General features: G+C 39.3%; 6 protein-coding genes across 6 annotated transcripts in view; all 6 read left to right on the forward strand.

Moving 5' to 3' along the window:
• Positions 1-25,908, forward strand: part of LOC127411049 (histone H2B-like) — an 83,299-nt gene that overhangs the window by 28,346 nt on the left and 29,045 nt on the right. The gene's annotated exons all lie outside the window — the stretch shown is intronic.
• On the forward strand, positions 11,143-11,797 carry LOC127411283 (histone H1-like). Its single transcript, XM_051646749.1, has one exon. It carries the CDS (start codon positions 11,198-11,200, stop codon positions 11,795-11,797), a length of 600 nt encoding a protein of 199 aa, XP_051502709.1. The 5' UTR covers positions 11,143-11,197.
• On the forward strand, positions 13,370-13,832 carry LOC127410971 (histone H2A-like). The gene has a single exon (XM_051646273.1). It carries the CDS (start codon positions 13,395-13,397, stop codon positions 13,776-13,778), a length of 384 nt encoding a protein of 127 aa, XP_051502233.1. The 5' UTR covers positions 13,370-13,394; the 3' UTR covers positions 13,779-13,832.
• LOC127410924 (histone H3-like) lies at positions 14,407-14,981 on the forward strand. The gene has a single exon (XM_051646177.1). It carries the CDS (start codon positions 14,440-14,442, stop codon positions 14,848-14,850), a length of 411 nt encoding a protein of 136 aa, XP_051502137.1. The 5' UTR covers positions 14,407-14,439; the 3' UTR covers positions 14,851-14,981.
• Positions 15,593-15,997, forward strand: LOC127411202 (histone H4). Its single transcript, XM_051646600.1, has one exon. It carries the CDS (start codon positions 15,601-15,603, stop codon positions 15,910-15,912), a length of 312 nt encoding a protein of 103 aa, XP_051502560.1. The 5' UTR covers positions 15,593-15,600; the 3' UTR covers positions 15,913-15,997.
• LOC127411117 (histone H2B-like) lies at positions 22,623-23,316 on the forward strand. The gene has a single exon (XM_051646475.1). It carries the CDS (start codon positions 22,636-22,638, stop codon positions 23,008-23,010), a length of 375 nt encoding a protein of 124 aa, XP_051502435.1. The 5' UTR covers positions 22,623-22,635; the 3' UTR covers positions 23,011-23,316.

The following is a 25,908-nucleotide window of genomic DNA, read 5'->3' on the forward strand; positions in this document are numbered from 1 at the left end:
CAGGGTCCCAGAGTCTGGAAGAAGAGAGGAGAGGCACACAATCCACGTTGCTTAAGGTCCAGTGTAAAGTTTCCACAGTCAGTGATGGTTTGGGGTGCCATGTCATCTGCTGGTGTTGGTCCACTGTGTTTTCTGAGGTCCAAAGTCAACGCAGCCGTATACCAGGAAGTTTTAGAGCACTTCATGCTTCCTGCTGCTGACCAACTTTATGGAGATGCAGATTTCATTTTCCAACAGGACTTGGCACCTGCACACAGTGCCAAAGCAACCAGTATCTGGTTTAAGGACCATCGTATCCCTGTTCTTAATTGGCCAGCAAACTCGCCTGACCTTAACCCCATAGAAAATCTATGGGGTATTGTGAAGAGGAAGATGCGATTATGCCAGACCCAACAATGCAGAAGAGCTGAAGGCCACTATCAGAGCAACCTGGGCTCTCATAACACCTGAGCAGTGCCACAGACTGATCGACTCCATGCCACGCCGCATTGCTGCAGTAATTCAGGCAAAAGGAGCCCCAACTAAGTATTGAGTGCTGTACATGCTCATACTTTTCATGTTCATACTTTTCAGTTGGCCAAGATTTCTAAAAATCCTTTCTTTGTATTGGTCTTAAGTAATATTCTAATTTTCTGAGATGCTGAATTTGGGATTTTCCTTAGTTGTCAGTTATAATCATCAAAATTAAAAGAAATAAACATTTGAAATATATCAGTCTGTGTGTAATGAATGAATATAATATACAAGTTTCACTTTTTGAATGGAATTAGTGAAATAAATTAACTTTCTGATGATATTCTAATTATATGACCAGCACCTGTATATGATATTATGCTTTCATTCCGGAGTCCTTGCTTCAAAATTGAAATTTTTTATATTTTCCACCAGATGGCGCCATTTTTCTCATGTTTAACCTATTTAGCAATTTCTGTTTGCTGTGTTATAGAGCACTGCAGGCCAATTGAATAAACGATGCAGTTAAAATTGTGTGGATGTGTTGGTAAGGATGTCAGAGTATGTTTTGTATGTGTGTATTGACAAGTGTGTGTGTGAAAAACAACAGTGGCGTTATGTAAACAAACTGGTATTTAAAGGGTTAAAATCCTGAAAATGAATGAATATTTGGTAGTTATAATCAGGACTGATGTTGGTTAAAATGTAAGTCAGTGAAAGTGGAAAATAATATTTATATATAATATTTTTATGGCAGTTTTTGTCCTCTAAGGACCTCTGAGTAATTCTTTTTTTTTTTTTTTTTTTTTTTTTTTTTTGACAAATGCTTCATTGATATAAATACCCAATTGATCCATCATAATTAAATCATAGGTATAAAATATTGTCAAGTTAATTGCACTAAAACTTGTTAACACTGATTTAATTAAAAACAGCTCTTTAAAAATTTGAGATGGGACATGAAACTAACACTGAATGTGCAGCTTTAAGCTTTTTGTTTTGAGAATAATATATATATAAATAGCCCACAAAGCAAAATAGCGTTTATGAAATATATCCAACAGATTAATAAAGTATTGCTCTTTTATATGAATTTGTGTGTGGCTCTTAAAAGAGGGGGGCCCCTTGAGCACTTTTAGGACCAAAGTTAGGTCCAAGTTGGTACTTTAGCCAGGCAAGGGGGATTTAGCTGCCACACACCCCTAAGGAACTTTATAATCAAATAATTTTTGCCTATAGAGGTGCCAGCTTCAGGTGTGTGATATACAGAGATAGTTGCTATATAAATTTGAGAACTGACAGAGTGAGCCCTGAGGCCAATCACTCTTGACGAAATGTAAGAATTTCAGAGATCTAGCCAGTAAAATGGTGTTCATAACTGACAGGGTCAGTTCTGGGACATGTAGCAAGCTTCGTCCAGAGGCCACACATGCAGGTTCTACAGCTTGGGTTGGGGATGCCAGATTGTGCCCCTGCACTTGAGAGAGGAGATCCCTCCTCAGCAGTATTTCCCATGGAGAGTCGTCCAGAATCTCTATCATTTCTGGAAACCAGTATTGATTGGGCCACTCTAGTGCAACCAGTAGAATCGTTTGCTTGTCCTTTTGGACTTTGTATATGATAGAGTGAAGGTGGCACATTGGGGGAAATGTGTATTTGCATTTTGCAGGCCATTTGTGGGCCATTGCATCCACTCCTAGCGGAGCTTGGGACTTGGGACCAGCCAAATCATCAGGACAGTCTGAGGATGAATCTTCATTCGTTCAGCATCGCTCTTTGGCGTGACAACAGGTCCGCACCATAATTCAGATGGCCTGGGACATATGTCGCCCGCAGGGAAAGGAGATGGTGCTCATTCCACAGGAGGAGGCGACATGTCAGTCTCATCATTGGCAGGGAACAAATTCTGCCTTTGTGATTTATGTATGCCACAACTGTCATGTTGTCTGTGTGAATCAGAACATGATAATTTGCTGTTTCAGATTGAAAAGCCTGCAAGGCTAGGAAAACAGCTGACAGCTCCATGCGGTTGATTCACCATGCCCTCCTCGCACCTGTGTTCGTCACACAGGCACCCCAACCTGTGTTGGAAGTATCCGTAGTCACAAATTTCCACTTGAAAAACTGCCCAGCATAACACATTGCTAGCAGAACGCAAGAGCTGTCCAAGGTACTATAGCAGCTAGACAGCATCGAGATATAGCAATGTGCATGCGTCCTTGGAGCCAGGCATGCCCTTGCACACGATGCTTGAGCCAGCACTGAAGAGATCTCATGTGTAAAAGCCCTAATGGAATAATGTGGATGCCACCGCCATAAGTCCCAATGCCTTTTGAAACAGCTTCAGTGGAAGTGTTCTCCCCTGCTTGAACTGAGACAGACACTGGAGAATTGCCTGAACGTGCTCACTCGTGAGATGCACACGTTCACTCATGGAGCCAAGATGACTCCCAAAAAGGAGATTTGTTGACTGTCGTTGGGGTAGTTCAAAATGCACACGCTGCTCAGTTTCAGAAGGGTGAGTGATGCACTGATGCACTTTGTGAACGTGCGAGAAGCTAGGGACAGTTACAGTTCTAAACAATCTCTATTCCATTTTCTGTGAGGAGGTTGTGAATTTATAATGGGACTGTGGATGACAGGACATACTTAGTGAACACACCTCAAGTGTGATTGATAATAATGATTTATTTCCCCACCTAGTGAATTTGGAAGGGAAGGGTATTTTCAATCTGAGAGCGAGATGGCAGTTGTACGAACTGAATATGTAGCCGTGTAGACCCACCACGCATCCGTGGAGTGGGATAATGGGTGTGTTGGCTCGCTCGCTACATGAGCATGAGCACCGCTCACCATCGGGAAGCAGTTGTGCACAATATTCATTAATACACACCTCAAGTGTGATTAATAATCATGACTAATTTCCCAACCGAGTGAATTTTGGAGGGAAGAGTAATTTCAAACTGAGAGCGAGGTGGCCAACATACGAACTGAATCATGTAGCCGTGTAGACCCACCATGCATCCACGGAGCGGAATAACTGGTGCATTCACTCACTCACTAGATGAGACTTACCACCACTTGCCACCGGAAAGCGGTTGTGCACAGTACTCATAATTTTAGGAAGGAATCACTTGACAACACTGGACCACTCACAGTCTCTGATGCTGCAAGGGACATGACATCATCATCATCATCAGAAATGCAAAACGTATGAGGTCACGCACTCCAACAGAGGACCGGAGCTCGTCACACATATAATATATAGGCAAAGCCGCTTCAAGAGAAGATCGAGGGGCTCGCAGGGCTTGTGCCAGCATGAGATCCACCTCTGATTCATCTAGCTCAGCCTCTCGGCCCCGCCATGCCCCCTCATGAGATCCCTCGGGAGTTACAGAAGGGGCAAGTGGGAGAGCGTGTGAGGTGGAATTGTCCCTCCGAACGAGGTCGATCCGAGAGCAAAGCGTCTTGAGACTCATGCTCTCACAGCTTTTTTGTGATATATATACATATACACACAATATATCAACATTAAGCTTATAAGGATACAAAACTCCTGCCGAGTGCTGCAGGGAATCAGGATGCTGAAGCAGCCTGTTCACCAGCGAAGAGTCAAGAGCCGAGCCGGAGTAAATGTTTCCGGAACACTGCATGGGAGCGGAGAGTCTTCTTGTTGATGTGAATATCCCACCCGCTGACTCATGTACATCGACGGCGAAGTTGTAGAGGGCTTCTAGATGAGAGAGATGCTTGCAGTCTTAAAGGGCCTAAAAGGTTGGGATATTAACAGTTATTAATTCCTGATAAAGCGATGATAGAAGTTGGCGAAACCCAAGAAGCACTGGAGTTCCTTGATGTTAGTAGGAGTGGGCCAGGATCGCACAGCTTCTACCTTCCCCTCATCCATCTGGATACTTTCAGGGCTGATGTTGTAACATAGGAACTGGAGGAACAACTGATGAATGGAACATTTCTCAGCCTTAAGGTACAGATGGTATTCCCTCAGCTTTTCCATCACTAGTGCAACGTGTTGACGATGGTCACGTTCCGGGAGTACACCAGAATGTCGTCGATGTAAACAATGATGATACGATGGAGGTACTCACAGAACACCTCATTCATGAAGCCCTGGAACACGGAGGGGGTGTTGACCAGGCCATACGGCATCACACGGTACTCGTAGTGGCCGGTTGGTGTTACAAAGGCGGTCTTCCATTCATCTCCCCTCCGGATTCGAATGAGGTTATATGCGCTGCGCAGGTTCAGCTTGGTGAAAATGTAGCTCCTCTCAACAGTTCCAAGGCAGCCGGGACGAGGGGAAGTGGATATCGGAACTTCACAGTTATCTTGTTGAGGGAGCGGTAATCAATACAGGGCCGGAGACCTCCATCCTTCTTCACCACGAAGAAAAAGCTCGAAGCAGCAGGGGATGTGGAAGGTCAGATGTAGCCTTGGTTGAGAGCCTCCTCGATGTACTCCTCCATGGCCTTCTGTTCAGGGATAGAGAGAGGATATATTTTGCCACAGGGCACCGGCTCACCGAGGAGAAGGTCTATCGCACGTTCCCAAGGTCGGAGTGGGCAGAAGACGTCCTGGAAGTGGGAGTAACAGGATGGGATTTCAACAGAGGTGGAGCAGATAGGACTCTCGATGGAAGTGGAGTTGAGACAGAGAGGAGGAGATCTCTTGGCGATAGTCGAAGGCCTTGGAATGGGAAGATTGGGGAAACAGTTAGGAAAGCATTGGGAGCCCCACTTCAAGATGTCACCGGAAGACCAGGAAATTATAGGGGAATGCAGTTTGAGCCATGAGCATCCCAACACGATGTCAGCGGTGGAGTTCTCCAAAACCAGGAGTGTGATGGTTTTGTGGTCCAGACACCCGACTTGGAGCATTATGGGACCCACACAATTATGAATCACACCTCTTCCGATGGGTTTGCCAATAATGGAGTGGATCTTTAGGTTGGGCTGACATGGCTGCGGATGGAGCTAGAGTTGGTGACAGAGCGCATCTGAGATGAAGTTGCCAGCTGACCCAGAGTCGAGGAGTGCGAGTATTGTAAGGGAAAAGTTGGGACCAGTAAGCACCACACTGGTAGACAAGGGAGAGGAACAAACTTTAGAGTAAGTAACATGACTCACCAGTGGGCACAGAGGATGTATGGGACACGCCAAGATGACATATCCCTTACCACCACAGTACAGGCACAACCGCTGGGTCAGCCGATGCTGGTGCTCTGCCGATGATAGCCAGGAAGCATCCATCTGTATAGGCTCCCCACCTGGTTCAGAAGATTGGATTGAGGGTGACTGTGCAGGAACAGGAGGAGACTGCAAGGCGGGCACTTCATTGAGGCAGGGCTTCATTCGGTTAGCGACTCGGATGGAAAGTTGGATGAAGCGCTCGAGCCCCATGGTGTCATCAAATAAAGAGAGATGCAGCCGCAGCATTGGGTCGAGCCCCTGACAGTAAGTGTTGAGTAGAGCAGTCTCATTCCATCCACTGGAGGCTGCTAGGGTGCGGAACTTGAGAGCGTAATCTTGGACGGAGGCTTTACCTTGATGAAGATTACAGAGTTGTTCACCAGCAGAAGTATCACCCACAGGGTGTCCAAAAACCTCTCTGAAGTGTCGAGTGAAGCTCTCAAAAGTATGAGTAATGGGACTGTTTTGCTCCCAAAGTGGTTGGGCCCACTGCAGTGCTCGTCCAGAGAGCAAGTTGATGATATACGCCACCATAGACTGCTCTGTGGGGAATAGATGCGGCTGCATCTCTAGGGCGAGCGGACATTGAAGCAAAAAGCAGCCGCAGTTCTCCGCCGATCTGGAGAATGGCGCTGGATTGACCAAGGGACTGGCAGAATAGACCGGTGAAGAAATTGCGGAAGTGTTGTTCGAGATCGGTGGGGCAGTGGGGTTAGATGAGGTGGTTAGTGCTCGATGGAGTGTGTCAACCAGCTCCTGGATGGGATCCAGACCTGTTGGGTTCATGATTCTTGATGGTCTGGTATCCTGTTACAGTAACCCAGACTCGAAGATGGTGGTGAACTCAAAAGCAGGTATTTATTTGAACAAACACAAACATAGACAGCAAATGGCAGGTGAGTGGTGAATGAGCAGATTGGTTCAGGAACAGACAACAGTACTTGATGAAGGTTATTGTATTTGCAGGTAGAATTATTACTTGGGTTGGAGGATAACACCATGGGAAGGAGACACAGGAGAGGAGACTTTGAATAAACTTCGGAATAGCGTTGGAGAGGAATCGTCAAGGGAGCACGCTGGAATGGTGTCTGAAGAGTCAGGTAAGTAGAAGGTAAGTGAGTCTGTATACTGATTTGATACCAAATTAGGACTGAAGGGAGAGTGGAGTGTTATATAGGGGAACTGATTGACACGGTGATTGGAGACAGGTGCGGGTGATCAGTATTCAGGGGAGTGGGAAGGTTGAGTGTTGTGGCGGGAAGGTCAGGTGGATCTGTGACAGTGAGCCTATATCTCGTGCCTCCCTTGACAGATGCCTACATGTTGAAAACTCCTGTACTAATGCACAACTCATTCATGAACAGAGAGCTCCCAAAACTTCCCACAAATTCAGCTCAGTTGCATTGCCAAGTTATTTCCCTGGTTAGTTGTGTTGTATGTAACAACAAAGACACACCACTTCGCTGTTGTGCATCACATCACTTTGATGTTACCTTCCTTTTGATTTATTCTCAAAATATTATGACTTTAATTTCATAATGCTGTGACTTTATTCTCATATTTTTTACTTTATTCTCAAAATATTACTATAAATGGCAACTGCAAATTTAAATTGTTGAATCAATTTGATTTTATTGTTAGGGCTAGTTTCTGCACAATGAATAAATGAGCCGACAAGCTGTAATTTTTGCTTTGATCCGCAATTTATATTTAAAACGTGTTTGATCCATTTATTGACGTGTGCTCATATAAAGTTCTGAACAGGTGTCAGTGTTGTGTACTTAATATAGACCCTAATTGTTATTTGACAGGTAGGGTAGTCATTTTTTAAGTCATGGAAGGAAGGATTCTTCTTATTTTTATATCATACACCTAATTTATACTTCATATCACAATTAGGCTACTTTATATAGGTCTGCCGGAACCAGAAACCAGAAACATTGATCATGATCTATAACTCTGCAATAAATTGAATGGCATCTATGCTAATATTATTCCTGTTTCAACCTCGAGACTCCTATCCTGAGGTCACCAGAACCGGCTGGATCCAGCTCCATTCTGCTTCATGTTGGACTCCACTGCTACGTGTATCTGAGTGATGATGACTAAATGCAGCCGGTGCCAGCCAAACATCACTTCAGTCTATTACAATGGACTTCAGAGGACAAACTGATGCCAACTCCAACCATAAGACATGAGATACATCATATGCCATTGCCTGAACCTTGGACTTGGACAGATCTCACCGAAATTACCGGCAGGTTGAACTGCAATGCACCTCATTGATTTCTGCCTGCATCACCTTGGTCTAATGATGGACTACACTCTTAAAATAGAATACATAGACTATCAATTAATTGCCAACAAAAGCCTTCATCAGCCAACTAACAAAGGACAATGCATCTATGTGAACTTCTGCAGTTAATCCAGGATGAACTTCAAAGACATTAGTCATTAATCTTACAGTTCTTACAAAATCTTTGTTTAAACACTGAACCTTAACACTTAGTTTAATAATTTTAAACCATGACCTGCACTCTACATAAATAAGTAATACTGGCATTATATTCATGATATTAGCCAAAGGGAACTGGCCCTCACAGTGAGTCTGGTTTCTCCCAGGGTTATTTTTTTCCATTAACCAACATCTTCTGGAGTTTTGTGTTCCTTGCCACAGTCGCCTTCAGCTTGCTCACTGGGTTATAAATAAAATTATTATTTAACTACTTATTTTTAAACACAATTCACAATTGTATTTGATCAAACTACACAATGATGACTCCAAGACATTATAGATATTACGGTTTCATTTTCTGTTAATAAATTATTTTCATGTTGGAGTGAATATTTTTATCCCAGATTTGAATAAAACATTAATAAAATAATTACTATCAATGTAGCGATACACAGCAATTGTGGCAGTAACTCTGAGCTCACAATGGGTGGAGGAGGTTAAACCACACAGTGTTGATATATTCAGATTCAGCAGCAGCTTTTTACAGTATTATTCATTAAAACAACTAGAGCAAATGTTTTAATAGAAATATACACAACACCTTTAAATTACAACAACTTGGAATTTATGTTAAATTGTGCTGTATACCTGCACATATGGGGATTAAAGCAGATAAACTAGCAAAATAATCTTTGAAACTGAATGACAAAATAGAGATTCCTTTGGAAAAAAGAAGGGAAATCCCTAATAAATTGCAATCTACATAAACATTGGCAAAAGAGTTGGGATACAGGAAAACAACATACAAAATTCTAAGATCAAAATTAAACCCTTCAGATAAAGACACATTAGATATGATTGAATCTTCAATAGACAACAGTTAGGAGAAACACAATTAAATAATGCACTAGTTCTCATGAATAAAAAGATACAGACAAATGTCAATGTAAAGGGAGCATGTGCTAAATAAATAAATAAATAATAATAATAATCATAAAAACTTGATGCAGAATTGAACTGAAAGAAGATATATAAAGAATATGAAGGGATTGCCAGAAATAAGAAATAAACAGTTGGAAGTAATCAGGGCTTTAATTAATTTTAATTGTTTTGAGTATAAGGTTTAATTAAGTTACCTTTTCAATTGCCTTAATTGGGGTTTGTAGGTAAGTGGGTGCTGTTTTATTTTATTAATTTCTATTTTCCTGTGTGCAGCCAGTAATAATAATAATAATAATAATAATAATAATAATAATAATAAAAACTTGATGCAGAAAGAATTTAACTGAAAGAATATATATATATATATAAAATGATAGGGAGTGAAATATGAAGGGATTGCCAGAAAAAGGAAATAAACAGTTGGAAGTAATCAGGGCTTTAATTAATTTATTGTTTTTAGTATAAGGTTTAATTAAGTTACCTTTTCATTTGCCTTAATTGGGGTTTTAGGGAAGTGGGTGCTGTTTTATTTTATTAATTAATTTTTTTGTGTGTGGCCAGTGAGGGAGGTCAGACTTTTTTGATTATTTCATTTTTGTTTTAAATACAGGTAAGAGTTTCCCATTCAGTCTGTTTATTTTGGCCTTTTTATTTTTTTATGAAGTTTCTTTGCTCTCATTTTCCTTTGTGTAAATAAACAAATGATTACTCTGATCACTGTCTTAGTCGTTTGTGTAAAGAGCATGAGACGGGACTCCAGGGTTCTTTATTTTCTTAAGGAACTCTTCTTTTGGTAACGTTTCCCAAGACTGTCAATGAATAGCACAGTATTTTGTATTCAGAACCTTAAATACAGTGTATCATGTAGTTTTATCGATTGAGACACAACTAATGAACACTGGTAACATTCTCAGCCCATTAAATCAGTCTTCTTGGACAGAAATGCAAATAACCCAGAATCAAAACACATTCAATCAAATATATATATATATATATTTCTGCTACCATCTTTTTCATTTTTCTCATTTGTCTTTGTTTGATCTCATCTGATAAAAAGGACAGGTTATAGTCCAAGAGACCCGATTTCAGTTGTAATTCAATTGTTGATTTCAGGAATGTATATTTGTACTAGTAACTTTGTAATTCATTGAAAATATTAGCAATGAACTTCTTAATAGTAAAAAAAAAAAAAAAAAAAGAAAAACAGATTCCTGTAATTGTGTTTTTAATATGGGTGAATGAATGACAGATCATTGTGATATTCAATTGTTTTGAATCAGTGTTTTTATTTCAAGAATGGATATTTCCTTATATAGGCCTAATAATGTCATCTTTGACATCAAATATGAGCATTTTCATTAGTAATCAATATCTTACATCAATATTTGCATTTTTAACTAGTATGTATTGCTCATATCTATCATACATATTTTTCACATGATTAAAAGTAAATTCGGTTTGTCATTCACCAGCAGGAATTAAAAACATTACATATTCAGCCATCTCCAACTTAAACTGTTATTTCATTATATTTGATTGAGCACTGAACAATGATTGTTAATAATTATCTCATTTAGATGTGGATGATATTATCAGCACAATGATTTGATCTTTTGTCTCTGATTTGAGTGTGTGCTTCAAGATGCCCAAAACAACTACTGTATGAAACAGTCCACAAGTCCCTCAATGATGATCATTTCATTAAAGTTATTGTCAAAGTGTGTGTTGAATACTCAGAGGACACGTTCAACTTTTATTAAACATTTCTACATAAAAATCACAACAAATTCACACGCAGCTGTTACCGGTGACTGATGCTCGCCGTGGATTTGATGTGATTGTGCTAAACTAAACGTTTCCTCGTCGCATGTTTTTTGTCTTCAAATAAAGCACAGTAGTCCTGCTCAGTGTTCACAATGTTTTTACTCCATTAAACTCTTTCACCACTCCAGTTTTTCTCTAAATGTGAGAGGAGAAAACACAATCTGGAGCGTCTCTCGGAGACACACAAGCACTGAGTCGAGCGGGTTGAGTCTATATGGTTCTCATGTGTGTTTCAAGAGCGCAGCGCCGCTCAGCAGCTGTTCATTACTGAACTCAGACAGTGTTTGTGTGTGAGGTTACAGATCCGATCAGAGAGATGGCAGAAACCGCTCCAGCTGTCAAATCGCCCAAGAAGAAATCTGCAGCTAAACCCAAGAAAACGGGTCCAAGCGTCGGTGATCTCATCGTCAAAGCTGTGTCCGCATCCAAGGAGAGGAGCGGCGTGTCTCTCGCCGCCCTGAAGAAAGCTCTCGCCGCCGGTGGATACGATGTGGAGAAGAAGAACTCCCGCGTCAAACTCGCCATCAAGAGTCTGGTGACTAAAGGGACTCTGATCCAGACCAAAGGAACCGGCGCCTCCGGCTCATTCAAGATCAACAAGAATCAAGCCGAGAGCAAGAAGAAACCCGTGAAGAAAGCCGCTCCTAAAGTCAAGAAACCCGCTGCTGCCAAGAAGCCCAAGAGTGCCGCGACAAAGAAACCCGCCGCTAAGAAATCCCCCAAGAAGGTGAAGAAACCCGCAGCCGCTAAGAAGGCACCGAAGAGCCCCAAGAAGGCATCGAAGAGCCCCAAGAAGACAAAGTCAGCAACCCCCAAGAAAGCAGCAAAGAGTCCCAAAAAGACCAAAGCTGCCAAACCCAAAACGGCAAAGACTAAAGCAGCCAAACCTAAAAAGGCAGCCCCCAAAAAGAAGTAAATAGACTCATTACAGAGTTTCTTCCCCAAAACGGCTCTTTTAAGAGCCTCACACTAATTCATATAAAAGAGCATCACATATACTATTATTGTTGTTGAAGTTTCTCATATTAATCAATATCTTGAAGCTAACACATTATCTCATTATATCAGGGGTCTGTTGAATGCTTGATTCTGATTTTATGGAAGCAAATCACCAGATTTTGACATTTAAAAGCCATTTAATTTCTAGCACTGAATCTTATATATGTGATTTTTTTTGCCTCTGAATTCAACTCTTCAAAATATAAATGAATCATTTTCACTTTTATTTTTCAATGTTCACAAATTCAGAATCAAAAATTCAAGTTTAAAAAAATTTTGTTTGAAATTTCTTGGAATAATAATAATAATAATAATAATTATAATACATTTCTAGACTCCTTACTAAACAAATTCAGTTCAATTCTCTGTTTTTTTTTTTTGCCACATTTTTGTTACTGTGATTCTTAATTTCTTTATAAAATAATAATTTCATTGTTTAATTCAATCCTTGATTTGTGCTGAAGTCATTTATATAAAACCTCATGGGCTTTTTCCCCACTAATATTTTTTCCTCTACTTTAACTCTGTTTCAGTTTCATTTTTGAGTTCAAATGTGTAAAAATGTCCCAAAGGTCGCACAAGGGTTAAATCAGTGTTTCATATAAGTTTTAGTGTAATTAACTTGACAATAATTTATCAGTATGATTTAATTATGATGGATCGATTGGGTCTTTATATCAATGAAGCATAACTAATATATACATATATTGTATATATTGCAGGGGCAGTGGTGGCTCAATGGTTAAGAAGTTGGGGGTTCAAGCCCCAGCACTGCCAAGATGCCACTGTTGGGCCCTTGACCCTATCTGCTCCAGGGGCACCATGTCACAGCTGACCCTGCACTCTGACCCTCTGATATGTGAAAAAATAAATAAAAATCATTTCACTGTATGTGTATAATGTGTGATAAATAAATTCAATTATAATTATTAATTACTAGAACTATTATTATTATTGTTGTTTTGCATGAAATACTTCGGAAACACTTTACAATAAGTTTCTATTCATTTACATTAATGAACTAGAAATTAACAATACATAAGTTATAACAACTTTATTAATTTTTGTTAATGTTAGTTAATAAAAAAAATAAAAATAAAAAAACAACGAATTTTTCATTGTTAGTTCATGTTATTTCGTAGTAGATTCACACATTTTACAACTTATAACTTGTGATTTTGAAAAATGTATTACTTTATGTTGAAATTAACATGAACCAAGATTAATTGTTCATTGTTAGTTCATGTTAACTAATGTTGCTAATTAATGTTAACAAGTGAAACCTTATTGTCAAGTGTTACAAATACTTCAGAGTTGAAACTCCCTCTTGAGCACATTCATCAACAGAGAGAGAGGGAGTGGTTTGGAGTTTGGAGGGAAGAGCAGTGATTGGTTAGAATGTTTTCAGACTCTAGCCAATAGGCGTCTGACAGACTCTTATAAATACTGTAAACGGGAACATGACGATGCATTATTTCTCTGTGTAACATTACAGTTTGAACTACATATTGAAAATGAGCGGCAGAGGTAAAACCGGCGGTAAAGCTCGTGCAAAGGCTAAAACTCGTTCATCCAGGGCAGGACTGCAGTTCCCCGTCGGTCGTGTACACAGACTGCTCCGCAAAGGAAACTACGCAGAGCGCGTTGGTGCCGGTGCTCCTGTTTATCTGGCCGCTGTGCTCGAGTATCTCACCGCTGAAATCCTGGAGTTGGCCGGAAACGCCGCTCGGGACAACAAGAAGACTCGTATCATTCCCCGTCACCTGCAGCTGGCAGTGCGGAACGATGAAGAGTTGAACAAACTCTTGGGTGGAGTGACCATCGCTCAGGGTGGTGTGCTGCCCAACATCCAGGCTGTGCTGCTGCCCAAGAAGACCGAGAAACCCGCCAAGAAATAAACGGACTAAAGTCTGATTCACTGAAACACAAAGGCTCTTTTAAGAGCCACACACTTCAACTATAAGAGAATGATCTTTTACATTAATATGAAACAGTGTCGATTAAAATGAGTATCGTAACGCTACACAAGGAAAGACGTCAAATCATTTGTACCTCGGGGAAAGCAAATAAACCCCATATCAACATCAGAATACAGATGACATGAAATAACTAGATGTGGAATAATATCAACCCAAAACTATTACAGATTCGGGGTCCAAATAAAAAACAAAATACATAAAATGAGCAACATACGTTTAAAATGTATATATAATTCATACAGAACAGTGTAATAATGAATATAATTATATATGTGCATACATATACATGAGATATTCTATGTAATCTCAGTTTATTTAACATGCAACATACAGTATAATCTAAAATACAGATGAGATGAACTGAACTAAAGATCTTGAGCGGGAAACTGTCGCCGCTTGTTTGAAAACACGAGCCGCACAGTCATTGGTCAACTGTCACACGTAGACGTCACTATCAGCCAATCACAAGCCTCTGAACCCTCCCCCACTGAACTCATGGTCACACAAGGCTTTAAAGAGCAGCAGCAGCAGAACATTCAGTTACATTTTCTGTGAAGAACGGAGAAGAAACGTTGAAGTCATGGCAAGAACTAAACAGACCGCTCGTAAATCCACCGGTGGAAAAGCCCCGAGGAAGCAGCTCGCTACTAAAGCCGCCCGTAAGAGCGCTCCAGCCACCGGTGGAGTCAAGAAGCCTCATCGTTACAGGCCCGGTACCGTGGCTCTGAGAGAGATCCGCCGTTATCAGAAGTCCACTGAGCTGCTGATTCGCAAACTGCCTTTCCAGCGTCTGGTGAGAGAAATCGCTCAGGATTTCAAGACGGATCTGCGCTTCCAGAGTTCCGCTGTCATGGCCCTGCAGGAGTCCAGCGAGGCTTATTTGGTCGGTCTGTTTGAGGACACCAACTTGTGTGCCATCCACGCCAAGAGGGTCACCATCATGCCCAAAGACATTCAGCTGGCCCGCCGGATTCGAGGAGAACGCGCTTAAATCCACAGTGACGTCATCCACATCAACCCCAAAGGCTCTTTTAAGAGCCACTTCAATCACACTGAACGAGATCATTTCCAGTTTATTACTGTTTTAGATTTACTGTAGTGTTCATTTGTTTCCGCTCTCTTAGGCAGCTATAAAATACGATTTCTACAATCATAAAATGATGAATTCATTAGGTGCTATTTAAATAATAATAAAAAAAAAAAAAATCAAACCATTATTGTGTCAACATAAATTGTGATAATATTAGGATATTGAAACCGTGACAACTTGCCCCTACTTGACGTTGATTGAAAACAATTGTCATGAGAAGTTTTTACCTTTCAGTTAAATGTGGACTCGTTGGACTCGTGTAAGTACACTAGTGTGGTTTTATTGTGTCACAACAACTGCAGCAAAACATGTTTTAATTTGAAGAATAATAAACCTTTTTCATACTTGACTTTGGTATATACTTTGGACACGGAAGTAAATGATTGCAGGTTAAATACTGTAACGGTCTTGTTGAACATCTGATAAATACTTATTTGTTATATTATGTTACTTAATATATAATGATCTCATGAAAAAAATAATGATAAAATCTAATATATTCGAGTGAATCTTTGAGCTTTGTTACGTCAGCGCTGACGTGCTTTAGGCTCCTCCTTCAGTGCTGTGTTTCTATTAGGTCCTGTAAGCATCTTTAAATATCCTCTCCAGCAGCTCTATTCCTCATATTCAGTTAATAGTTGAACTCTCATCATGTCTGGAAGAGGTAAAGGTGGTAAAGGACTCGGAAAAGGAGGTGCCAAGCGTCACCGCAAAGTGTTGCGTGATAACATCCAGGGAATCACCAAACCCGCAATCCGTCGTCTCGCTCGCCGTGGCGGTGTCAAGCGTATCTCCGGTCTGATCTACGAGGAGACTCGCGGTGTGTTGAAGGTGTTTCTGGAGAACGTTATCCGTGATGCCGTCACCTACACTGAACACGCCAAGAGAAAGACCGTCACTGCCATGGACGTTGTGTACGCGCTGAAACGACAGGGACGAACTCTGTACGGATTCGGAGGATAAACGACTTTATTCAGGAGAAACCCGACAAACCCAACGGCTCTTTTAAGAGCCACACACAATCTCACATAAAGAGTCAAAGTGGTAATACTCGTTTCATTACAATAAGTAATGCGCATTTTAATGTATGATGAAGTTGTTTTTTGGAGATCTGCACAAATTTCCTATAGTAGCAGCAGTTTATAAAGGCATAGTCTATTTTCCAAGAACATAGTGGATTCTTAAATATTTTGTTGTTCAATACATGTTTCATGGTTTTCAAACATGTACAGAATTACAGATTGGGTATGTCTGTAATAATACCCAGATAGCATGCATATTTGGGCCAACTATGGCACATATGGCTCAGTTCTGGCAAAGGTGATATGGGCCTTATTTGGCCCACACACATCAAGCTGGTTTTAGTGTAAGTTGTGGCTTGCTGTGTGTGGGCCAGATGTGGCCTGTGTGTGACAAACTGGTTTTAGGATGAGTTTGTTGTGCGTGGGCCATATATGTCTGATATTGCGTGTGATATTAATGCATGGTTATTCAGTTTTAAAATGTAAAGGAAGAAGGCAACCTTGATATGAACCAATAGCTTATTCTAGATTGCTAAGAGCATAAGTTGTTTATTTGTAAATTTATATATTGGAAAAGGATGGAGATATACTAAGATACTGACACAATTTACACTGTATAGCTTTATAAAAAAGCAGCAATCAGTTAGATCAAATGTAACCAGAAAATAAATTCTCAGTCACCTGCAACATCTGAAAATTGGATTAATACTTTTTTGGACTAATGTAGTTTGCGCACACAAACTCGCACGCTAATTTGTGGGGCCTCTCCATAGACATAATGATCTTTAACAGTTCTATTTAGAACCATATCGTACCGTAGAACCCTTTATATGCTAAAATGGTTCTTTGTGTTAGAGTTTAGCATTTTTTATTACCACTTTTTGTTTTTCAAATCTGTATCTGTCAAAGCCACATCTTTACCACAGACTCTCAACACACTCAACAGGTAAAGTATTTCTTTCTTAATATGTCTATAAATTAAAAACATTAATGCTATCCCATTACTTTACATCACTTTTTCCTTTTCACCCATTATGTTACAGAGTTGCCATATGGCGAGAATTAATTTCAACTCATTTCCTTGTTATTCAGAAAAAAAAATACAATATATTGCACTATGGGCAGGCCTTAAGGTAGCCAATGATGTGCTGTTTTTAAGTCACATGACATTTGAATCTCCCTCCAAAACTCTCTTTCCCACCATCACCCTCACATGGAAGACACCCATTGAAGTGCTCCAGAAATTGCTCTTTTAACATAATTTCTAAACATCTCTTCTCATGGGGGATTTTTTTTTTTTTTATTGTTTTTTTTTTTATTTATTTTTTTGCAGCATCTTTGGTAAGTAAATTAGAAATTTGTATTCAAAAATCAACTTTGTCTAAATAGTTTTACTGTAAATTGAGAAAATATCAATGTTGCCATATGGCAACGCTATACCACAGTGGAATTGCAGTAATTTATTTCCCCATTGGGATTTTTTATAGATATCAATAATATGATTGCAGTTATTTATTTATTTGAAGTGTTTATTGTAGTATAGTTGTATTTATGTATAAATAACAAAATTATTTCTTCTTTTCAGAAAATGAATACAGCAATATTTTACGGAAAGAGCAATAGGAAGAGTGCAGACTAGTTAGCTCTTCCATGTGATGAGAGTGAGGATGAGTTAGCCATTTTGAAGGTAAAATGATAGGGATCTACTTATTTTTGGTTTGCATGAGTTCCAAGTATATAAAATTATCGATTTCTAAAAGAAATGTGCATTTAAATAGAAAAGAAAATCATAATTTTATAGAAAAACTACTTTTTTTGACCATTTTCCATTGTGGTACAGCGTTGCCATATAGCAATATTTCCCTAAGTACCCCCCAAAACATCTTTTTTTTTCAAAAATCAGTTTTGATTTGTATGACTGAAGCTATTTCATGTAATAAAAACTTAACTTTGTTTTTACATAAACTAATGGAAGAGACGCACTGTAACTCGAAACTCAATTGTGTATATGCTGTCACAGCCTCATCATATGCTGAGAGAACCTTCCAATGAAGGACGTAAAGACATCATAGAGGATTGTGAAGATATTTCACTAGAACTTGGTCTTCATTACATCTATATCATGTTCAATGTCAATAGTTATTTATCAGTGCATTCAGCTAATAACGGTTGTTAGAGCACTGTCATTTTTGCTACAAATTACCATGTCAATAAAAAATAAAAAGTACCTAATTGATGTAAAACCCCCAAAAAAGAGGCTACAAGATACTATATAATATTAATAAATTATATATATATATATATATATATATATATATATATATATATATATATATATAAACAATATATATTTAGACAATATTAATAATATAAAGATACTAATATACTAATATTAATGAAAATAAACTATTATTAAAAAGGTAATTTATAACACCATTAAGGTCCTATATAACACTTTCAAAGCAAGGTTCTTTATGAAACCTTATAAAAAGGGTTCTATTTAGCACCAAAAAGGGTTGTGCTATTGTTACAAGCCAAAGAACCCTAATTAGTTACTGTTTAGACCCATTTTAATTAAGAGTGTTTATGGGGACATTCCATAGACATAATGGTTTTTATACTGTACAAACTGTATATTCTATCCCCCTAACTAACCCTACCCCTAAACCTATACCCATCACACAAAACTTTCTGCGTTTTTACATTTTCAAAAAACATCATTTAGTATATAATAAGCTGTTTTCCTCATGGGGACCAAAAAATGTCCCCACAAGGTTGAAATTTAGTGGCATTACTATACTTGTGTGGACATTTGGTCCCCATAACATAGGGGATTACCAGTACACACGCACACACACACACACACACAAATACACACGTTGGGTTTTCATGTTTTATGGGGACTTTCCATAGACATGATAATTCTTATACTGTACAGAAAACTTTCTCCATTTTTATATTTTCAAAAACTTCACTTTGTATGATTTAAGCTGTTCTCCTCATGGGGAAATGTCCCCACAAGTTCAAGGATTTTGGATACTGCCATCTTTGTGCAGACATTTTTTCTCCATAACGTAGGGTTTACCAGGACACACACACACTTGTTTTTATGCCATGGTGGGGACTTACATACATACATACAAACGATTTTATACCGTGCTAATTTCCTAACCCTATACCTTCCTAACCTTAACCTTCACAGAAACGTTTCTGCAGTTTTATATTTTTATTAAAACATGATTTATAAGCTGTTTTCCTTGTGGGATGTTGTATTTCCATTTGCTCCAATAGCAAAAGAAAAAATGTTTCCATGACTTTCCAAAAGAAGGGAAAAATATAGAGAAATTGATTGTTAGAAGAGAGAAATACTGTGTAAGTATATGTAACAGGTGTTATATTTATTTATTAATTTCACACAAAATCTCTCTTTTTGTTATTATCATTTGTTATATTTATATAATTATTTTGTATTCTGGAAATTCTTTTAATATTTCATTTAATTTATTCTTTTAATATTGATTTCTTTTATTTGAGATGTCATGTTTCTATGGTTATATGGTACTTTTTCAGTATTGTTAAAAATGGCGCGTGGCTCCTTTAAGACTTATGTTCCGGTTCCGGTTGCTCTCCTTCAGTTCGCGGTAAGCGCGACTAAAGAGAGGTTAGTTGTGCTGAAGCTCCGTCTAAAAAGTTTGATATGAGTTTTGTTTATTGTAATAAAACATGTAATTTTGTTCTTAAATGCACTTGAATCTTATTCAAACATGTATGAAGTTTGTGTGAATGATATGGAGCATGTATTTTTGGAGAGAGTTCATTAAGCATGAGTGTGCAAGCTCTGTGGCTAAAATAATGCTTTTCACGGACAGGCTGGTGTTCCAGTTGTGAGAGAAGGCCACAGATTCGAGCTTATTTTGATTAATTTGTCTCTTTATTCATGCAGAATAAAATCTGGCCTGAGTAATTCCTGTTGCCCGGTCTTGTTCATTTATCCACACAACGCAGAGCTAAACGAAGGCCGGTCAACATATACACTGTGTCAGTTCACTAACACAACATTCAAAATTTACAGGTTTCATTAATTGTTTATATCAGTGCAGAGATTCAACCATTTTCCTGATTCAGTGTTTAATTTTCACAACAGAAAGTTGCAAAATGATTTTGCCAAGAATAATACACAGTAGCAGTGAGGGAAAAAATGCAGCTTAAGCTGGCATCAAACTAGGCAGCTCATCAGGGGCCGGTTGCACCAGCTGTGCGTAAGTTACAACTTAGCCTAGTTTTGACGTAAATGGGCACAAATACCCCTTTTCCACCAAGGCAGTTTGTGTGCTGGTTCAGAGCCAGAGCCTAGTTTCAAATCAGTTATTTGTCTTTCGACACCCAAAGCACCAGGGGCGGTATGAAACTCATTCTGGTTGAGTACCATCTGTTCTTGTGAATGCGAGGTTAAATGTTTAAATCTAACAACCCAATGAATCTGAAACAAAAATGACAACATGGTGAAATGTGACATTTTTGCAATTTAAAAAATATTTAAAAAGTAATTTACGTTGTAGCGCAAAACGACCACAGAACTTATTTTACTTAACATTTAAACACTTGCGTTACCAAGGCAATGACTGACGCATTTGTATTATGAGCTCTGTGATTAGCCCCACAGTGGAAAACAAAACCATATCCGTACTGGCTGGGCCGGTTCGAAATGGAATGGTTAAGCAACAAGAAAGGTTTGGCCCAATGGTGGAAAAGCAGCAATTGTATGCGTTCACTCACTCTAACTGATTTGCTGAAATCAAAATGTGGATGGTGATAGTGAGCTCTAGCCAATGAGATTGCTGATTGCGAATTAATTCCTCCCACTGGTTTTTGCTTGTTCTTAAAGGCTAAATAATTTCATACGAACTCAGTTATTTTGACAGGAAAAAGCCCACACAGTTTTTCTATATTCTACTCAAAGATGAGATTTGACGCTTGTTTCTTCATTTGTGCATAAATTCATTTTTACAGATAAACACATTTGCCTTGAGGGGAGGCACAACAGTAAAATAAAGCATTTGGTGAATTCTCAGCTTCCTTCTTACAAACGACATGGCCCGTCAGAGTAACTGGAGGGGAATCAATGGCAAGGCTGCATTTAAAGACACCTCTTTAAAAACTGTAATTAATGGTAAGGCTTTCTAAAAATAACTACTCTGATTTTATTCATGTTGTTTGGTGTCAGCTTAAAATGTTACCCTATAAATGTTAGATTTATAATAAATAACAATAATTATTTGCCACCTTACTGTTGGTCATATATGTGTCATTGTAGCTGCTGTCAGAAGAAACCGCTTAACTGCTACTGCAACAGACCAAGAAACTGAACATTGGGTCAAAAGATGGCTGCAGCTTGCCGCAGACAGGGATGGAGGCCATCGGGCAAGAGATTAAAATTAAGATCTTGTCTTCTGGTTCTGACACTCGCTCGCCCTTGACCTTGTTCCTAATGTGTAGACCTTGTGGACCTTGGACTAATGTTTTCTTTGGACTGCCTTCTGGTTTGATCCCTGCTTGTTCAGTGGACTCACCTTTTGCCCTGCTAGTTATCAAACAGTTGATCTGAATTCTTCACTTCAAGACTCTGTTGCAGGTTCAACAATGTATTCAATTCAGTGAAAATATTTGTATATATATATATATATATATATTGGAATTCTGTATGTATCTGATTTATTTATATTTATATATTTTTTTATAAATACTTATCTGTTTTGTTTCTTGTTTTTGTGTTATATTTATAAATATTTATATGTATTTATATAATTTTTATATTTAATAAACAATTTAGACTATACAAGTATTTTCTTTATTATAGGATAATTAGATGTGGGCCACATCTGGCCCAGATGTCAGTCACTACCTCAGACATCTGACCCAGATGCGGCCCATACCATTTCTGAGATGTGGCCCACATCTGGTCCGGTTGTGGCTGACTTCTAGCAGCCACACTCAGGTTGAGTCATCGCCAACATTCCATGCGGTATGTGGGCCAGAAGAATGTGGAAGATGTGGGCCACAACTGGGCCAGATGTCATTTGCTATCTGGGTTACAGTCCAGATTTACTTTCAACGCAAATACATTTATTTATTTAGCAAAGGTGAGGAAAAACAAGTAGACTAGAATAGTACTAAATGCAGAACAGTAGAAAAAAAAAAAAGGAATTGAAATTTTCAAAATTATTATTTTTTAGTGGTTTATAATATGTATTTTGTATGGTTATGAACCACATACACATTTTCAGAAAGGTATTTTAACTCTTTATTAACAAATATTTCTTGAGAAGCTTTTATTTTATTTTTCATTATGTTACGTTATTTTTCTAGAATATAAGAAGAAAAAAATGCGCGGGAGAACTAAAGAAAGGAAATGTAATCGTGTGGGGGATGGAAACTTTCAAACATGAGGCGAGAGGCGGGACTTTCATTTGGAAGTCTTTGATTGGCTCTTTCCGGCCCGTCAAACTTACAACTGTCCAATGAAATCATTTAATGGGTTTGACCAATGAAAATACCCAATCAGAGGACACGCATCATCTCCTCACAGAATTAGCATAGAGGAGGGAATAAATACTTGTACGAGCGGATTAAGAATCATTATTGTGGGTTTGTTCTTCAGATCATCATGCCTGAACCAGCTAAATCCGCACCGAAGAAAGGATCCAAGAAGGCCGTCACAAAGACCGCCGGTAAGGGAGGAAAGAAGCGCAGGAAGTCCAGGAAGGAGAGTTACGCTATCTACGTGTATAAAGTCCTGAAACAGGTTCATCCTGACACCGGGATCTCTTCCAAGGCGATGGGAATCATGAACTCTTTCGTCAACGACATCTTCGAGCGCATCGGCGGTGAAGCGTCTCGTCTCGCTCACTACAACAAGCGCTCCACCATCACATCGAGAGAGATCCAGACCGCCGTGCGTCTGCTGTTGCCCGGTGAACTGGCCAAACACGCCGTGTCTGAGGGCACAAAGGCCGTCACCAAATACACCAGCTCCAAGTAAAATAACATCCTGTTTCTCAACCAACCCAAAGGCTCTTTAAGAGCCACACATGTTCTCGTTTAAAGAGTTTCTTACAGAAGGTGTTTGTATGTTGCAAAGAAAGTCTCGCGCGGTCACGGATGTGGTTTAGTGACGGGAAATGACGCTTTAAGAATAACCAACACTCAAAGCGCAAAAGCATTAAGATGAGTTCATTCAAAGCTACTGTACACCATTGAATTTACTGTTATCTGGTGGTCAGATGCGCAAATAAACCGTATGATTACACACTGAAAAGGAGAGGGGAAAAAAGACACGCACACATCTGTAATATATAACATGTAAGAATGTGTCTTAGGATGTAACACTAGTTTTAATTAAATTGTTATCTTGAGTGGATTTTTCAACTAGTAAATTTGTAATTATTGATATTAAAAATTACTTATTTTTATACTAATAAGAAATGTATTGCAGGGCACGTGATGCACCAAGCTGAGCAGATATAATTTTTTTCATCACCCTGCTGGATTAATTTAAATGTATATTTAATATAATTTCTACCAGTGAAACTCCAAAATGTTTTTGGATGACTTTTTTGCTAATCCTAGATCAACTAAGAGAGATGGACGTAAAAAAGTAGGAAAAGGACATGCTAATGCTACGCTAGTTAGCCAAGGTAACAAACTTGCAAACTCGGAGGAGAATGCTATAGAGGTTAGCTTTACGAATACTGAGGAGCTGAATATACAAAGAGATGATTTGTTGGTGGATCGTGTGACCACCAACATAGCGAAGATGCTGGATAATAAACTAGCTAATGTACTCAAACCTGTTAACGAACCGTCAGATAAATTCGACAACTTAATTGAAAGACTGGGAACAACGGAGCAGCGGGTGTCAGACTTATGCTGCGTTCCATCTGTCTCGGAAGTCGGAGCTCCGAGTTATTTTCCGAGTTCTGAGACTGGAACTGACAAATGGAACGCCCCCCGATGTCGGAATTCCTGCTCGGAAAGTCGGACGAACTCCGAGGACCCCGAGTTCAGAAAGCAAGATGGCTGTGAAGAGCATCGACATTAGTATTCTGTGGGTTTAAAGTTTTTTTTTTTTTTTTTTTTTTTTTTTTTTTTTTAGCACTTTTGTCTTTTTTGTGTCCAATTTAGTAAGTCGTATATACAATACTGTATTACCGTTGCCTATAGGCATTTTGCTACGATCCTGTTATGCGTAAATTACTGTTAAAATGCAGTTTCACTGTGATTGATGTCTTTTCTTGAACCTTTATTGAGGAACTTCTCAACAGAGCCGCATCACAGCACATCACTGAATGTTAAAGTCTTTCACCTCATTGATCATAATTTTCCACCTTTGCAAGCTTACATGGTGCAGACCAAATAACAGATGACAATGGAAATAAATGTTGCCTGTAGACTGTAACGAATGAGGCTGGTATCCCTTCAGCCAACCGCCAGAGGGAGCCCTCTCCCGAATTCTGACACTGAACCGTTTTCTTCTATGGTGACTTCCTGTTTGAACCATATAAATACCCATGCTTTTCCATTGTGATTTTCAAGTATTGCCAGTTTCACTGCCTTACCAAGCATTATTCTCATTGCCTGTTTCATTGCCTACTTGTTATGACCATTGTGCCTGTTTTACTGGATTACCGATTTTGGATTACAGTTTTGCTCTGTTTGCCTGGTTGGACTGATTACCTGTTAACAACTACTTTGCTTGCTTCAATGATTTTGTGTTTTGGATTTATATGCTGATTGTAAATAAACTTCCTGCAATTGGATTCTACCTTCCCCTCCATGTCGAGTCCCTCACAGAATACTTCGCCACCAGCAGAAGTTTCTCAGCTCCAGGCTGCATTCGCTTACCAGACTGAACTTCTCATGAGTTACCAGGAACAACTGAATAACCTAAGAGTTGCAAATGAGAACCTCACTCACTATATACATTCTCTTCCATCGCCACAAGGTACATCGCTTGTAAGATTTGCTATTCCTGATAAATTTGATGGCTTGCCAGAGAAATGTAAGGTGTTTTTACGTCAATGTAAAATATTTCTCCAATCAACAAGAGTCATTCAGTCAGGAATCCAAGAAATGTGCATTTATGATGTTACTTACCGGAAAAGCGCTAGACTGGGCCTCAGCTGTTTGGGAGAGTGATAGTCAGCTTCAAATGTCATTTGATTACTTCGCTTCCCAGATCCATGAAGTGTTTGAATACCCAGAGGGAGGTAAAGATGTTTCTGTTCAGCTGCTTCATGTACGCCAGGGTTTACGTTCTGCAGCTGACTTTGCCATACACTTCAGGACATTAGTGGCCTAAAGTGGATGGAATGAGATCGCACTCAAGACTGTGTTCAGAGAGGGACTGAACTACAATCTGCAGGCCGAACTTGCATGCAAGGGTGATGATTCAACACTCGCTGAATTCATTTAATTGGCTGTAAGGATTGATAATTTACTATGCAACTCACCACACTCAAAGATGAGTCCCGTCACAAACATTGGTCCATAGTCAAGTCCAGGCATGCTCCAACGCCCCTGAACCTATGCAGATCGCCTATGCCAGAGTTTCTGACGAAGAACCTGATCGTCGTCATAAGGAGCGACTGTTACTATTGTGGTGAGAGGATCGAACACGGTGACAATCAAGTACAGGTACCCATTCCCTCTTGTGCCGTCTGCCCTAGAACAACTACATGAAGCACGCATCTTCACAAAACTGGATTTGAGAAGTGCTTACAACCTGATTTGTATTAGAGAGGGAGACGATTGGAAAACTGCATTTATCACCACTAGGGGGCACTATGAATACCAGGTGATGCCTTATGGCCTGGCCAACTTCCCAAACTGTGTTCCAGTCGTTCATCAATGAGATCTTCAGAGACCTCCTCAGCAGATG

The sequence above is a fragment of the Myxocyprinus asiaticus genome, chromosome 2 (genome assembly GCF_019703515.2).
Source record: "Myxocyprinus asiaticus isolate MX2 ecotype Aquarium Trade chromosome 2, UBuf_Myxa_2, whole genome shotgun sequence".
Classification (NCBI taxonomy): Eukaryota; Metazoa; Chordata; class Actinopteri; order Cypriniformes; family Catostomidae; genus Myxocyprinus; species Myxocyprinus asiaticus.